At 38.1% G+C, this 17,940-nt stretch overlaps 1 protein-coding gene across 1 annotated transcript in view; it reads left to right on the top strand.

The window, feature by feature from the left end:
- The window catches only part of MMRN1 (multimerin 1), a 68,502-nt gene that overhangs the window by 27,309 nt on the left and 23,253 nt on the right, over positions 1-17,940 (top strand). Inside the window, exon 3 of the mRNA XM_062199159.1 lies at positions 2,612-2,718. Coding sequence (XP_062055143.1) covers positions 2,612-2,718 — 107 coding nt within the window. The remainder of the gene's footprint in view (positions 1-2,611; positions 2,719-17,940) is intronic.

The following is a 17,940-nucleotide window of genomic DNA, read 5'->3' as shown; positions in this document are numbered from 1 at the left end:
ATTTACTCACTTTGTGACAATTTTCCTGTCAACATGAGACACAAAGAGTGCATTGTTAAATTTTAGTAATGAAAATACTACCACAGTAACATCTATCATATGGCCCTTCTAGGTTCAAGGTGAACTCCTCCACTCCCTTTTTTATTCACTGCTCTTAAACAAACCGCATGTATTTATTGCTATTCTCATAGCCTATATTTGTATGCCTTTAAATGGATTTGTTCATTCATTCCCTATTTCAATCCAGTGGAATGTTTGCTACTTTTCCTTTGATTATGCCTGAGCTGCATACAACAGGTATTTATTTGCCAAAGCAGGAACACTGACCTCAACAATAATTGAAGGAAGAACCCTGACCCCAAAATAAACTAACTTCTTGAGCTCACCCTACAAGCTAAAGTCCCTTCCTGGTCGCCTTCATTTTTAACTTTACCTGTTGGACTGGACATGATATCATACTGGACAGTTATTTACTGAATAGAACTTACTGAAATAAATGTAGATAGATGACTAGTGTGCTTATGGAAGTGGGAACAATCTGGTAGCTCATTGTGTAGCTGAAGAATAACCTTGAACATATTGAGTACCTATAATGTTTTAGCAGAAACTAAAGCCCAATATCCTGGAGCCTGGTCTGCTTACAATGCCTTCTGGCTGTGTGGTCAGGGAATTTCCCATGTGGATGACTGGAGACTTCCTAGTTGACTGTGATAAACTCTGGAATAACAATAGTGTGCCAGCGTGAGCATACAACAGGAATAAAAATCTCAGCTCTACCACTTTTATTTATTTAGAAAATGTTTTTAAGATTTATTTTATTTATTTGAAAGGCAGAGTATACTGAGAGAGAAAGAGAAAGAGACACAGAGAGAGAGAGAGATCTTCCATGTGCTGGTTTACTCCCCAAATGGCTGCCATGGCCAGGGCTGAGAAAGACCAGGCCAAAGCCAGGAGCCAGAAGCTTCTTCTGGGTCTCCCACGTGGGTGTAAGGGCCCAAGTACTTGGTCATCTTCAGCTGCTTCCCAAGAGCATTAACAGGGAGCTGGATTTGAAGTGGGGCAGCCAGGACTTGAATCAGCACCTACATGGGATGCTGACACTGTAGGTGAAGGTTAAAAACACTACGGCACAGAGCTGGTCCCTGTTTTAAAATTTCTATTTAATAGTAAATATGAATTATATGGACTACAGTACAGCATTTCAATTTATGAATAAAGTTATGAATAATAATAAAATTTTATGAATAAAATTACTCTGATCTGATCAGAGTAATCCTCATGTCCCCTTCTCTGATATTACTTTGTGACTGGAGCCTTGGAGCTCCTTTCTTCTACTTGCTCATCAACATAAAGCAGGTTATTGTGGGCTGTGATAACCATAGTTATCTGACACTGAGCCATGCAGCACTAGGAACTTATTCCTTCTTGCCTTCTCTGTTTTGGTCCCTGTTATCCAAACTCTATGTACTCCTCTACCACTTTTAGATCTGGGATGTTGAGCAAATTATTTCACTTATCTGTTTTTTTTATTTTATTTAAGGTATACAAATTTCATACATTTCATGTTACAGATTTATGAACATAGTGATTCTTCCCACCTATCCTCCTTCCCACCCACGCTCCCACCCTCTTCCGCCCCTCTCTCCTATTCCCACTCTTAATTTTTACAAAGATCTATTTTCAGTTTACTTTATACTATAAGATTAACTGTCTCTCTGTTCTTAATCTACTTATTCATTAAATCAAATTAATAATACATCCATTATAGACCAATATGAAAATTAAGCCAAATTGTATGTAGCCATGTCACAGACCTGTTTGATGAGTATCAGCTATATATAAGAATAATATGCTTAAATTTTGCTTATGACTTACCTTTACATACATAGATTGAGCCTATAATTTGTACCGTTTACTAATTATACTGAATGTGAAATGTTACAATTTCTTCATTTCTTTTCCATGGTTTCACCCAAGAAACATTTTCTCACTAAAGATTCTTTTCCTCTATCTCATTTCCCTCTCTCTCTCTCCTGGAAATAGTGTATAAAAGAAATAGTATATAGGATAATTTTAACACTTAGGAGATTTGAAGATATAGCCTGAAAATGACTGTGGTTATAATAATTTAGGTAACATTAATATCCAGTTTGTTCAAGTTGGTTAATATAGATCTGCAGGAAATGCAGGTAATTTTAGCTATAATTATATAGAAAATAATAGAAATAAAACAAATTATTCCCCACATATAAACTTTAGAAATTGGAATTTAAGTGATTTTTCCCATTGGTTTAACTAAAAGCATTTCACAGTTAAAGCTGTATCTTTAGAAAATGAATTGAATAGGTATCAATTTTTAAAATACCAAACAGTATAACCACAACATTCTTTGTAGTATATTCAAAGAAATCTAAGTTTGGCAATAATATTGATGAAAAATCTTATTTTAATAAGAATTTGTTTTAATAAGAATTATTTTAATAACAGCTAACATTTACTAAATGCCTATAATATCTCAGGCATTGTTCCATATACTCTCCATCTATTACGCCAACTGACAAACTAATATGAGACAAATAATTGATCTTCTCACAATTTTTCTCCTCTCTAGATCTCAGAAGGTATCAAATCCTGTCTATAGGATGCAACACAAGATTGTTACTTCCTTGGATTGGAGGTGCTGTCCCGGATACAGTGGGCTAAAATGTCAGCTGAAAGGTATCCTCAGAGACGAACTTTGTAATAATAATTAGAAGTATACAAATTCTGTAGAATATGTGGCTGCTTGCAGAAAAGAACAAAATGGATGCAACTGGAGACCATTATGCTTAGTGAACCATGCCAAAAGACAAGCGTGACGTTTTCTTTGATTTGTGATTTCTTTTTTTTTTTTTAATTTTTTTTTATTTGACAGGTAGAGTTATAGACAGTGAGAGAGAGAGAAACAGAGAGAGAAAGGTCTTCCTTCCGTTGGTTCACCCACCAAATGGCTGCTAGGGCCAGCGCTGAGCCGACCCGAAGCCAGGAGCCAGGTGCTTCTTCCTGGTCTCTCATGCCGGTGCAGGTGCCCAAGCACTTGAGCCATCCTCCACTGCCCTCCCAGGCCACAGCAGAAAGCTGGACTGGAAGAGGAGCAACTGGGACTAGAAACCGGAGCCCATATGGGATGCCGGCACTGCAAGGCGGAGGATTAACCAAGTGAGCCACGGCGCCAGTCCCTGATTTGTGATTTCTAGTATGTAGAGTACAAAAAGAAATTAATGTGTACAAATGAAGTTGACATCTTGGGGTCTGATTAACGTTTATAGCCCTTGTCTGTATTCCTGTGAACAGTGTTCTTTCTGCTTTTTACTTGTTGAACTCCTTATTTAGTGGAGCATTAAACCTGTGACCATAAAGTAAATTAAAATATATCATCACCAAATTTTAAAAAAAGAAAGGTAGGAAGAAGGAGGGAGGGAAGTATCATATTCTTAGAACTGTATCTATGAACTCCATGAAATCTGTTTTCTTTAAGTAAACAAACAGAATTACTTTCTTTTTTTCCTTTTAGAAGCAAAATAAATTAGCATGTAGACTAGTTACTAAAGTTACCTTTACACAGCATCTTAACTCAGTGGCTATTATACCACCTTAAAATCTCATAAGCTATCTTTTAACATTTATTCCCATGTTTTTAGCATATTGTGATGGGTAAGTGCTAATCTGACTAAATATTTTACTTATTCTTAACTAAATGCTGCAGAGGTACATATTATTGTCAAGAATATTAATGTTTACTTTTACTAAATTTTTATTAGAAGTGTCCCTATATAAAAACATGAGTGCCTTCTAGTTTTGTTCCAGTTCAGTTACTCAAAATAATGTGCATATGAGCGAAATTCATTGTTAAAGAATATAGCATGTATATACCAGTATGTCATGAATAATTTTCCTTTTTCCTTTATCCTAATGGAGCCATTTTTTCCCAACTGAGATTTTAAGGATTTTCCGTTGGCAGGGCTGATCAAACACATGGTAACCCGCTGTGGCCTAACATCCATGTGACTATTATTTTGCTTTTGGCTTTAAACAGGTTTCCTTTGAAAAATAAGATATGGCATCAGCATACATATTTTAAATGAATGAATATTACAAGAAAGGCCATTAGTAGTGGTGGGGAATTCAATCAACAGTGTAAGACACTGTGATTAAAAATTAATATAAGTGTGGAGAGACCATTATGATTCACATTAAGGAAAAGAAAATCATAATACAAAAGCTCTAGGAATCTTGCAGCTTAGTTAGGGATATTATATGTGATTTTGCTAGCCCATAAAATGAGAGAAACTGTAGGTAAATTTCACTTTAATGCTATTTGTTCTGGGCTGGCCTGAATTTGACATGTTATAAAAATTCAATGCATTCTCAGACTGTGGTGTGAATATGTACTGAATTCATAATAGATAAAATATACTCTTAAATAAAATATAATCTATATTGAAAATATTTGGAAATGAGGTAACTTAGTACATTCTAAAAAGATCCAAATATCAAAGGACTTCTGGTTTCCATGAATATACTCAGAATGGTAACAATGTACTTGTTTCTTGCCCATATTTTCTAAATGTCTAAAAGCATAGACACTATTTAGAATTTCATTTTTAAGTTCTGTATTTCTGTTACATGAAGAAGGTTTCATTTTTTTTTTTTTTTAAAGATTTGGGTGTAGCCGCCTTTTGCAATGCCGGCATCTAACATGGGCAACAGTTCAATTCCTAGCTGCTCCACTTCTGATCCAGCTCTCTGATATGGCCTGGGAAAGCACTAGAAGATGGCGCAAGTCCCTGGGCTCCTGCATCCACGTGGGAAACTCGTAAGAAGCTCTTAGGTCCTGGTTCAGATCGGCTCAGCTCTGGCCACTGCAGCCATTTGGGGAGTGAACCAGCACATGGAAGACATCTCTCTCTCTGTCTCTACCTCTGCCTCTCTGTAAAATAAATATTATATTTATAATAAATACATGAATATATAATACATATATAAATAAATATATGTATAAAAATAAATCTAAAGATTTATTTATTTATGTGAAAGGCAGAGTTATGGAGGGGAAGAGGAACCAGAGAGAGAAATCTTTCATCTGGTGGTTCACTCTCCAAATGGCCACAACAGCCAGGGCTTGGCCAGAACTAAGCCAGGAGCCAGGAACCAGGAGCTGCCTCCGGGTCTCCCTTGTGGGTGCAGAAGCTCAAGCAGGGAGCTGGACCAGAAGTGGAGCAGCCAGGCCTAGAACCAGCACCCATATGGGATGCCAACACTGCAGGAGGCAGCTTAACTCCCTGCGCTACAGTACTTGCCTCAAGAAGGGTATCTTGAGAATATTAATAACATGATTATTTCTCAAAGATTAAAATGTTTATTTTTACAGTGTCATTCTAGAACTTTATAGCTTTTTATTTCTTTTCCTTTTGTTTGAATGGCAGAGATAAAGAGAGGGAGAGAGAAAAAAAGAAAAAGTGAGAGACAGGTCTTCCATTCACTGGTTCATTCCTTAAATGCCTGCAACAGCCAGGCCAAACCCAGAAACCAAAAACACAATCCAGTTCTCCCAAAAGAAGTAAGCCATCACCGGCTGCCTGCAGGGCATGCATTCGCAGGAAGCTCTCTTGGAAGCAGAGCCAGACCTTAAACCAAGCATTACGAAAGGGAATGTGGGCGTCCCAAGTCACCTGCTGCACCAGAAGCCCCACCGCCACCGCTTCTGTCACTTTAGAAAGTTGTCACACACCCTAGTACACATCCAAGGCAGCGTGAAGATAATGTGGCAGAGAACAAAGTCTTTGGGTCAAAAGATGCCGTGGACCATACCTAACGAGAACTGCTGTTGCTATATGTTCCCTCCTTTCTTATCTATGAATTTATTCTTTTAAAAATGTTTTGTTTTATTTATTTGAAAGGCAGAGTGACAGAGGAATAAAAATAGATTGATAGAGATCTTCCAATGACAGGTTCACTGCCCAAATGCCCAAGCTGAACCCAAGAGCCAGGAACTCCATCCATGTCTCCCATGTGGTGGCAGGAGCTCTAGCACTGATGCCACCTGCTGGATGGGAGCAGAGGAACTGAGACTGGATCTCATTTGGGATTCAAGCACCCTAATTGGCAGCCTAATTGGCTTTACCACAATGCCCCTCCCCTGAATTTATTTTTAATCACTATGGTGCACTAATATAGAAAATTTTTTAAAAAGCATAAGAAGCCATTTGGAAATACACATACAAGAAACAAAAGGAAGTTGATAATTTTTAATATCATTTTGGTAGACATCTCCTTTCTCCAAAGTATTATATGAAATATTTACATTGAATTTAAGTGGTTTAGCTTTGATTGTTAAGTGATATTTTGTGCTCTAACTGGGAGCAATAGATATCTTTAATACAATTCTTTGTCTTCATTCCCAGTGACAAAAATGTCCCCAAATAGTTCTGATCAAAACCTCTGTCACAAAAGCTATGGTTGGAACTGTTCATAATCGAGGTATCTGTTGATTAAGCTGTTGTCAAAAGGTCTCTTTTCTGTTGAAATCTAAAGTGGAAGTAACAGTGTGATGGCAGCTGTGTACACTGCATCATGTTGTCATACAATCAACTATAATTCAGCTTTGGTCCTGCATGAACCTGCTGTTGCTCCCTACAGTACTCTGACCATCTTGTTCTGTGCTTGTATTGCAGTTCATGAAAACTGCTGAATTTTTTATTAGTGCTGTAGACACACTGGTAGAATCAAGAATTATTGTGTCCCTTTGTCCCTGAACCATTCTTTGTTGTCTCTATCTCGGGGGCTTTTTAGCACATTTTCTCATTCTGATACCTACCCAATTATCTGCGGAGTAGCCCTCATCTTTCTTTTTTTTTTTTTTTATCGCACTTTATATATGTGCCAAGTCTTACAGAAAATTGAGTATCCTGTAAGAATAAACAGTGTTTGACAGCCTTGTCCTCTTTGTCTCATATAACAAGCGGCCCCCAAATAGGGGAAGAATAATCAGCTTGATCCATCTACTCGTTAATCCTCTTCTGAACATTCAAGGTTTGGAATAACCCAGGTATCAGTGTTTGTGCCCCCAGAAACACCAGATTGCTTTATTCCTAGAACATTTGTAAAGTACCAAATACACTTTGAAGATCTCTGCTTCCCCACCTTCCTCCTCTCTCACCACCAAAAATGAATTACATAATTGAAAAATAATAACTTCCTTTTCATTTAGATTTTAGTAGGGGGATCTTTAGAAATACAAGGAACAACAATAGATCAAGAGTAAAACAGAGCTTCTAGCAACTGTACTCTCTTTTAGTTTTTCCCCTCCACATGTCTACCCCTCTCTCCTGTCCTTCATCCCTCTCTTCCTTTGGATCCATCCTTAAACCGTTCTGAAGTGATATCATGACCCAAAATCCATGGGGTCAGTTTTCCTTGATGGGTTAATTCACAACATGTTCATTTGTTGCATCCCTTTAGCTGCAACTCAGATAATCAAAATACAGTATTAGCGGTTATGTTCTAGATTATCTTATTGGAAGTCTTAGTCACAGGGCCAATACTGTGGCATAGCAGGTAAAACCACTGCCTGCGTGCTGGCATCCCATATGGGTGCTGGTTCGAGTCCCAGCTGCTCCACTTCCAATCCAGATCTCTGCTATGGCCTGGGGAAGCAGTAGAAGATGGCACCAACGTGGGAGACCCGCAGAGGGCTCCTGGCTCCTGGCTTCAGATCGGCATAGCTCTGGCTGTTGTGGCCAATTGGGGAGTGAACCAGCAGATGGAGGACCTCTCTCTCTCTCTCTCTCTCTCTCTCTCTGCCTCTCCTTCTCTCTCTTTGTAACATTGACTTTCAAATAAATAAATAAATCTTCAAAAAAAAAAAAGAAAAAAGAAAAAGAAAGAAAGGGCAGGCATTTGTTCTCGTGGATAAGACACAGCATAGGATGCCCAAATCCCATATTGGAGTGCCTGGGTTCATGTCCCAGCTCTGCGTGCATTTCAATCATTTTGCTATTGTGAACCCTGGGAGTCTGGGAGTGAGGGCTCTAGCACTGTGCCATCTGGACTGGATTCCTGGCTCCTGGCTTCAGATTTGCCTAGCTCTGATCATTTTAGGCATTTGACATTCTGTCTCTCTATCTGTGTCTCTCTAGCTTTCAAATGGATAAATGTAAAATTTTTTAAAAAGATTTATTTTATTTATTTGAAAGTCAGAGTTACACAGAGAGAGGAGAGGGGGAGAGAAAGAGAGAGAAAGGTCTTTCATCTGTTGGTTCACTCCCCAGATGGACACAATGGCCCGAGCTGGGCTGATCCAAAGCCAGGAGCCAGGAGCTTCTTCCGGGTCTCCCACGTGGGCTCAGGGGCCCAAGGACTTGGGCCATCTTCTACTGCTATCCAAGACCATAGCAGAGAGCTGCTTCAGAAGAGGAGCAGAGGAGCAGCCAGGACAAGAACCAGCGCCCATATGGGATGCCAGCACTTCAGGCCAGGAATTTAACCCACTGCCCCACAGTGCCAGCCCCATTATGTAAAATTTTTTAAAATATGCATCATATCACCAAAAGGGAACAATTTTTTAAAAGTCTAAGTAAATAAACTTTTACTAGAAAAAGGAGCAGTGAGTCTAATAGCAAAGTCATAGTTTTGATTCTTTTACACCTGTTATACCTTTTTTGAGGTCATAGAGTTCTGTCTTCAGGAAGAGGTCTAATTTTGTGAAACAGTATTCAAGACATTTTTTGAAATGCCAGTAATAACATAACAGTTAAACCTATTTCATAAAATTTGCAATAACACACCTTTCCAGTAGGTGTCTCTAAAATATTCTGAAGTAGAACAGGGAAATTGTGGCTTGATTTACTGACACAAAGGACAGGAATTTAAGTTCAAATAGAGTTAGATTAGAGAGGATTAAAAAAAATTCTTTTCAGAGCTTTAAAAAAAATATAGTCTGCTTGAATCAAATCCTCTATACAGGAAAAATGTATTTTATAAACTGTATCACTGAAAACATGTGAGCACGCACAGGTTGTGAAATAAACTGGCCCTTAAATATGCTGTGAATATGTGACAGACATTTGGCTTTAAAATGCTATACGATATTTCCATAAATTGTATAAGAACTATTAGAACTAACATTTTAAATACAGGGCATCTCCAGTGAGATTATTTTACAATACATTCAAAAAATTACAGTATTTAAAAGAGAGAGAAAATCCATATTTTTTGTATTTGTGTGGTGCTTACTACTTTTCTCCTTGAGAAATTACATTATGTACTATAAGTACCTTGCATAATAAAATTATGACACATTTATGTTAAAGAACATTGTGTACCTTTAATCTTTGCTGCATCAAGCTGCCTACTTCGATTTACCTTGTAAATTACAGTAAATTTTTGTGTAAATATGGAACATTCACCAGCCCAGCATTCGGAGTTCCCTACAGGACCAGCTGGGAATCCATCTTGTCAAGCCACACAGGAAGGTTTGCTGGTGCTGAGGGGGAGAGTTCAGGCATCCTCATTACAGAGATGCCATTAATGACTTCCTCCATATGGCTCAAAGGCCTGGAAGGAAGGAAAAATTTCAAATGAAACCTGTCTAATTAAAAAAAAGGAATAAAAAGCACCTAATAAGGAGGCTGTTGCTCTTGCTCTTGACATATGCTGACCTTGGCTCTAAGTCTTTCATTCATCAAGGCCAGAGTTTCCATTGCAGGAGGGGAAAAAGGGCAATTGTCTTGGCAGAAAAAAAAAAAGAATCCAATTTTTAAAATATATTTCATTTTGCAAAAATCTGATGTGCACAAAGATCTTTCAAATGAGTTGACTTAAATAAATGTTCTTCTGTTACTGTACCTATCACTCAGAAAGGATCAAGAAAAAGAGACTTAGAAACCTACACTCTGTGGAACAAAGCAGAGGTCTGTGCTTAAGTGAAAGAGAAGATGGATTGCTTGGAAAACCTAGAATCCGTGGCAGTCCTTGTGATAGAGAATACATTTGGGGAAACGGAAAGATTGCTAAGTGAAAAAAAATAAAAGAACATCGATCAACAAGGCTCTTTATCATAGCAGAGTAACTGACTCCACGGTGAGAGATCCTATCAGCTCCTCGCTGCCACTGGCTAAATCCCGGGCCATAAATTCAGATGAATGCAAGTATTGACCTCCAGTTGACAAACAGAGCTAGGGAAAGATAACATAAAGTATTGAATTTATAAAACGGGCATTTCAGGTTTTTAACAGCCTTGGCAGGGACCCAAACCAATGAATTCTGGAGAAAAAAGGTTCATGGTTCACGTGACAACAGATCTCCAGGATCTTTGGGTGGTGCTTAGTAGCTGGTTCTTTTATTTCAGAGTACAATTTTCTCACCTAGTTCCTCCAAAACAATTAATTTAAAAAGAACCGTCACTAAGAGCACTTGGGAAGGTTTACATGCACATGTACATAAGAGCAGTTACACCATTCTTTGTCATTTAACACTTTGAAGTATTTTTCCAATTACATTTTCTTTCAGATCAATCCTTTTAAAACTTTACAAAAATATGGACAAAGTTTAATTTTTCCATTTAATATGTATTTCCATATAATTAGGAGTGAACCATCAAAGACTGGAGTGTGCAAGAAAACAGGAAACTTCCCTTTGATATTTCTATATATTCCTCTTAGTCCTTTCAATGCCTTGCATTTTTTTTCCTTCTCACAGCTTTCCTTATGGATTTTCTACTCCCCTCCTTCTTATTGATTTTAAAGCTTTTTTTTCTAATTGCTGTTTCAAGTCTACTGATTTTCTCTGGACTGTCTTTTTCTATTCCCTTGTCTATAATGTAATAACATTTTTTAGATCACATGAACGATATTATCTGAAATTCTTTTGACCTCAAGGTCAATAGAGAGTTAGACTCTGATGCTCCTTATTTGGCCCCTCTCTATTCCCAATACCTCATCACTCACCTGGGTTTGTCTTTATAAAATGGGCAGCATGGGAGAAATATGACTTGATGAGGGCCCCACTCCAAGATCAAATAGGATCCAAGAAGACAAAAGATGCATGTGTGGTGTGCATGCTCATGACTGGGGTTGGGGAGGGAGAGGCAGAGAGAGAGAGACTGAAATTTCTTGCTTTGCTAGCTCTTGAAGGATACGAAATAAAACATAATTCTATATAAATACATGCTATGCAATAAGAGTTTTGAATTCATTATAAGGATGCAATTTAAAATAAAGCTTTATTGTCTATAATAAAGCTTTAGCGAAGTAGTTTGAAGCCCTGCAACTAATCCCAATGTAAAATGCTTCTGTGTTTAAATTTGTGTCATTGCACTTCAGAATCACCAGAACCCAAATAAATCTACCTGTTGATTATAAGGATAGAGTGGGAAGGTGAAGGGGAAGTGATTATATTCAAACATTTAACAACTAACCTATTAAAATCAATTATTACATAATCAATCTATAAATCAAATATTAAGAATGCATCAGTTTTTACCTTCTTAAATCAATATATATTACTTATAATAAAATAGTATAAAACTATCTTAGAAGAAAAATACGTCATAACACAAGTCACTCATTTTCTAATAGTCTCTAAATAATTGATTGATATCGATGAGTTGTTGCTGTATTCTTTCTTTTGACGTGGATGACACCAGCAAAGTGACGTCCCCTGAGTCAGAGGTGATGTAATACAAACCTCCTCAGTCCCCTCTAAGTACTGCCCCATCTGATTTAGAATCGTTGGGTGATTTGAAATCAAAGTAAATTGATAGCTTCTAATAACATCAATTATATTGTCATCCCGCTGAATTAGCTATTAGATTCCACTGAGGTAAAGTGATCATATTTAAAACTGTTCCCACCCTCTAATATTGTGTACATTTTAAAATATTTAGGAACTTTATGATTAACTAAATAATGAAAATTCTTGTAGGAACTCCAAACTTTGTAAGCACAATTTGTTCAAATTCTGGGCAATATAAATAAATCAAAGGCCATTTATTACATTTTTGAGCACTGTCAAATGTCATTTTCATTTAATCTATCGTAAAGTGTTTTCTCATGTAATTAATTTTTAATTTTTGTTTCAAACAGTATACATACATATAAATACTTCAAATAATATGTATTTTATTCAAATAAAATATGTATGCTTCAAATACAGATATATTCATAGCTCATTTGAAATTTTCACATCAACGTTGATTTTCACCAATTTTTAAATCATCTACAGTTTAACAAGAGGGGCATTTTTTTCCTTGTGGAGCTAAAAAGGGACTGACATCACTGTTAGAAGTTTTATGTCTGAAAACCAGTTCTCTTTTTAAAAAACCTGTTTTCCAGAGTTTAATTTCACAAAGTACGCATTTGTTTATTTGAGAGAGAGAGACAGAGAGAGAGACAGAGAGAAATCTCCAACCCACTAGTTCAGTCTCCAAATGCCTGCAACAGCCAGGGCCCACCCAGGCTGATATCAGGAACCGAGAACTCAGTCCAGATGTTCACCATCTGCTGCCTCCAAGGGTATACATTAGCAGGAAACCAGAATAAAGGAGCAGAGTCAGGATTTGAACCTAGGACTCTAACATAAGATGCAGATGTTCCAAGTGGTATCTTAACTGCTTGGCCAAAGACACACCCCTATATGTCACAATTTATACAATAGTTTATACCTTTATTTTAATACAATGTACAAAGTACCATTACAGCTGTAGCATCATAGGCTAACACTGAAGTCCAAATGAATTTCAATTCATAGCGTGTTTTCTTTTTCTCTTTCTCTCCCTCTCTTTTCTATATTTATTTTCTCTGTCATTTGATATTACTCAGTAAATCTGAATCAACCTAGAAAAAATTAATTACTTGATAACACATTTATCATTGTTTTTCAGAGATATTTGAATATGGTAACCTTATAGTGCAAAATTTTTTGATACCTAGGATTTTTGTGTAAAATCTTGTCTGGCTCTCGTAATTTACTTTCTCATTATTATTCTACTGGCTCCACCTTTTTTTCTTTTTAAAAGATTTACTTATCTATTTGAAAGAGTTGCAGAGAAAGAGGGAGAGATGAGAGAGATCTTCCACCTGCTGGTTCATTCCCCAGATGGCTGCAAGGGCCAGGACAGGGCCAGGCTGAAGTCCGGAGTCAGGAGCTTCTTTCTGGTCTCCCATGTGGGCAGTAGGGGCCCAAGCACTTGGGCCATTTTCTGCTGCCTTTCACAGGCCATCAGCAGGGCGCTGTGTCAGAAGTGAAGCACGTGGGACATGAGCCAGGGCCCATGTGGGATACTGCCATAGCAGTGGCTGCTTTACCTGCTATGCCACAATGCCAGTCCCTGACTCCACCTGTTAAAAACGTTGAATGAATTTTTGCATACACAATTTTCTTGAAAATATTTTTCTCAACTGTTTGTATGTATTACTATATTATTAATGTGGTAGTAGAAATGTCTTCCCTGGGGCCAGTGGTGTTGCAGAGTGGGCTAAGCCTCCGCCTGTGTCAGTGACGTCCCAAATGGCGGCCTGCTCATGACCCAGCTGCTTCTCTTCTTATCCATCTCCCTGCTAATAGCCTGGGAAAGCAATGGAAGATGACCCAAGTGCTTGGGCCCCGGCACCCGCATGGGAGACCTGGAGGAAGCTCCTGGCTCCTAGCTTCGCATCAGCTCAGCTCTGGCCATTGGGGCCATCTGAGGAGTGAGCTAGCTGATGAAAGACTTTTCTCTCTCTGTCTTTCACTCTACCTCTCAGATAGGTAAGTAAAATGTTAAAAAAGAAAAAAGGAAAGCCTTTCCTCGGACTTCCTTAAGCTAAAGTGAACCATTATTTGTCTTCAAATTCTTTATTTTTGCATTTTAGGTAAATTATGAAAACATTTGTGTGTGAAAGAGTTCAAGTTTAATTAATACGTTTAATTTCATATTAATATGAAATGCTCCATTATTCTAAACATGTGATAAGTAGTGTTTACAATTCTGAGTTTAAGTGCTTTATTGACAGGTCTTATTAATATTATTTGATAAATTACTTTGGAGCTTTTTATTATTTCAGAAACATTTGCTTTCATTGAAAATTTTTACTGAAAAAGCTTATTTCATGAGATTAATTTCATAATGCTCTTTAATATTTTTCTCCTCATGATAAATAACAAATTGAATTTTAACACAATGTGAATACCATTGTGATAAAGAATATATCTAATAATTTAGTTTCTTAAAGACTTATTTATTTGAAAGGCTGAGTGATAAGAGAGAGGGAAAGACAGAGAGAGAGAAACATCTTCCAACTGCTGGTTCACTCCCCAGATGGCCGCAATCCTTGGGGCTGGGCCAGGCAGGCTGAAGCCAGGAGCCTGGAACTCCATCTAGGTTTCCCATGTGGGTGGCAGGGATCCAAGCACTTCAGCCATCTTCCACTAACTTCCCTGGCAGGGAGGTGGATCAGAAGTAGAACAAGCAAGACTCCAACTGGGACTCATGGAATGCTGGCACTGCGAGAAGTAGCTTAAACCACTGCACCACAATGCCAACCCTCTAATTTTAATTTTAAATCATTCAAATTTGTAGTATCATTTAAATCCAACACTTATGAAATGTCAAGTTACAATAATCCACTAGCTTTTATTGAAAATCAGGTTAATTTTCTTTCCAGGAAAACAACCTATATGTTTTCTATTGCATTTATTTTTAATGTTGATTCTATGATTCCTTATTTTGATATTGTACATATTAGGAAATGTTCCAGACTAACTGATTTTTGCAAAGTACCACAGTCTAGGACTAGGTTCATAACTTATTAAATTTGTTTTTTAATATTCAAAAATTTACACTTTGGATAGCTGATACAAATGTTTTAAAATTTATTTATTTTAAAGAAAATGTTTATTTATTTAATGAATACAAATTTCATAGGTACAGCTTTAAGAACATAGTGGTTCTTCCCCCCATACTCGCCCTCCCACCCTCACTCCCATCCAACCTCCTACTCCCTCTCCCATCCCATTCTTCATTAGGATTCATTTTTAGTTAACTTTATATACAGAAGACCAACTCTATACTAAGTAAATATTTCCACAATTTGCACCCACACAGACACACAAAGTATAAAGTATTGTTTAAAAACAAGTTTTACAGTTAATTCTCAGTACAACTCATTATGGACAGAGGTCCTACATGGGGAGTAAGTGCACAGTGACTCCTGTTGTTGATTTAACAATTGACACTCTTATATATGACCTCAGTGATCACCCGAGGCTCTTTCCATGAGCTATCAAGGCTATGGAAGCCTTTTGAGTCCACAAACTCTGTCGGTTATTTAGACAGGGCCATAAGCAAAGTGGGAGTTCTCTCCTCCCTTCAGAGAAAAGTACATCTTTCTTTGATGGCCACTTTTTGCAACTGGATTCTCACTCACAGAGATCCTTCAAGTAGATTTTTTTTTTTTTTTTTTTTGCCACAGTGTCTTGGCTTTGTTGTGTTCTGGATCGCCCAGATAGAAAGAACCAGCGAGACTCACTGAAATGCAAAGAACAAAGGAACTTTATTTGTAGGTCCAGCATGCTGGGGCCTGGCCTCCCGTGCAATGCAGTGCTGGAAGACCAAGACATTCTTCTCTTTGTTCCTGGGGTTTTTATAGTCCCCAGGAAACAAGTATTATGTCCGCATTCCTTCTTTCCCCTGGCCCTGCTGGACCAAGGACAGCCCACATTATTGGTTGCCCCCCACCTGGCCACGTGGGACTAAGGACTGTCCAGTGTCAGGTTTTATCTTCGAGGAAGCGTCCTGGGCCTAGCCAGTTCCTTTGTCTTGTGAGAAGCATGTCATGGCGTGGCTCTGGCCTCTAGCAGCTTTCCATGCATGAAATGCTCTAATGGGTTTTTCAGCCAGATCCAAATGCCTTAAGGGTTGATTCTGAGGTCAGAGTGCTGTTTAGGGTGTTTGTCATTCTATGAGTCTGCTATGTGGACTGCTTCCCATGTTTGAACATTCTCTCTTTTTAATTCTAGCTTCCAATATTGGAACATTCTCTCCTTTTTAATTCTATCTATTGATATTATCAGTTATTATACTTTATCATTATACATTTGCCATCATGTATGGCTGAATTTCATGTATTTTAGCCACTGGTGGGCCACATCAATCATAATGGCTAAAAATAATCTTGGAGTTGGGGAATGTGTAATGTTCATGGTGGAAGTGAGCTCAGCTCTCAAGTGGAAAGGAGATTTTATTTCTGAGATATTCTAAAATTGGCAGTGAGTTCTAGATTTGATTGACCAGAAGACAGTGACAATACTCTTTGTATGTAGGCTTCAACACTTAGCAGTGCTTCTTCAGGGGTCTGTGTTGTAATAACATAGAATGGCGCTATCTACATGAGAGAATCAAAAAGCTATGAAACCCACTTTCCCCTCCTATTCCACTCCACTTTATAACCACCCACTGATTTATGGAGTTGTAGAAGAGTGGAAGTTTTCATTTGTTAGATCTTTAATGTGTACCTGGACTATCAATGGGCATGCTCTTCAAAAATCTGTAAAGATCAACGTCTGTATTATAATCTTACTATAAAAATAGCTAGCATTTCCTGCCTTATAACAATGAAAGTACTTATTAAAATTAGAAACCTTCACAATTTATTCTTAACTGGTGATTCTTAATCAGGACCATGCATCCAAATCACTTGTAGAGTTAGAAAGAAATACACATGTGCCCAATTCTCCACAATAGATCTACAGAATGAGAAATCTCAGATGGGGAAATGGAAAGAACAAAGACAGTGTTAATGGTTCAGGGTTTATAGGAGCTTCTGACTCTCCCCCATGATGAAAAACCAGTATCCCAAAGGAATTTTTTTCAAAGTAAAATGTATTATGAGTTAATGTTAGAAAAAGAAATGTGAATGGCAAGTTTGTATGTATACCAGAAAACAATAGCTTTTGTTTTAACCGTTTCCATGCTTTGCTTCTTACTAAAGTATTCAGCGCCTAGCAAGTTACGGTAGTGCTTTTAAATGCTCTGTGTTTTTCCTATGATCGCACTCACACAGGTAAGCAGTAAGAAAATGAAAAGACCATTGTTCATCCTGCTAAACCTTCCTCCCCCTTCTGCTATAAATACCAAGAGTCTCCAATGCTCTTCCACTGCTAAAAGTTAACAGGAAAGGAAATGAGGTAGGAAGTAGCTAAGTAGGATTTATTTTGACACTTTGCTCCAGTAGTTCTTAAGTTTCAGTGTGCCTTAGATTCAAATGAGGGGGCCGGCACCGTGGCTCACTAGGCTAATCCTCCACCATGCAGCACCAGCACACTGGGTTCTAGTCCCGGTCGGGGCACCAGATTCTGTCCCGGTTGCCCCTCTTCCAGGCCAGCTCTCTGCTGTGGCCAGGGAGTACAGTGGAGGATGGCCCAAGTGCTTGGGCCCTGCACCCCATGGGAGACCAGGAGAAGCACCTGGCTCCTGGCTTTGGATCAGCGCGGTGCGCCAGCCGCGGCGGCCATTGGTGGGTGAACCAACGAAAAAGGAAGACCTTTTTCTCTGTCTCTCTCTCTCACTGTCCACTCTGCCTGTCAAAAAAATAAATAAATAAATAAATAAATAAAAGAAAAAGAAAGATTCAAATGAGGGACTTGTTAAATCACCAGTTGCTGCCCACATTACAGGGTTTTCAATGAGTTGTGGCCCTAGAAGGTGCGGCTCCAAAAGTTCCCAGGTAATTGTAATACTCATGAGCTAGGAACCCCAGTTTGAGAGCCCCTACTTTCGCTCTAGTAACACTACATTTAATTGCCAGAAAAGTGCCTTATTATACCATCTGAGAAGGAATCATGATAGAAAAAGTATGCAATTCTTTAATGAATACCTTTGACTTTAGATTTAGCAGGAGATTAACTCTGTTCCCCCACATACTC

Source organism: Lepus europaeus, chromosome 8, assembly GCF_033115175.1.
Source record: "Lepus europaeus isolate LE1 chromosome 8, mLepTim1.pri, whole genome shotgun sequence".
In the NCBI taxonomy this organism is placed as follows: domain Eukaryota; kingdom Metazoa; phylum Chordata; class Mammalia; order Lagomorpha; family Leporidae; genus Lepus; species Lepus europaeus.
The sequence above is the reverse complement of the archived record's forward strand: the minus strand, read 5'-3'. Positions and strand labels throughout refer to the sequence as shown.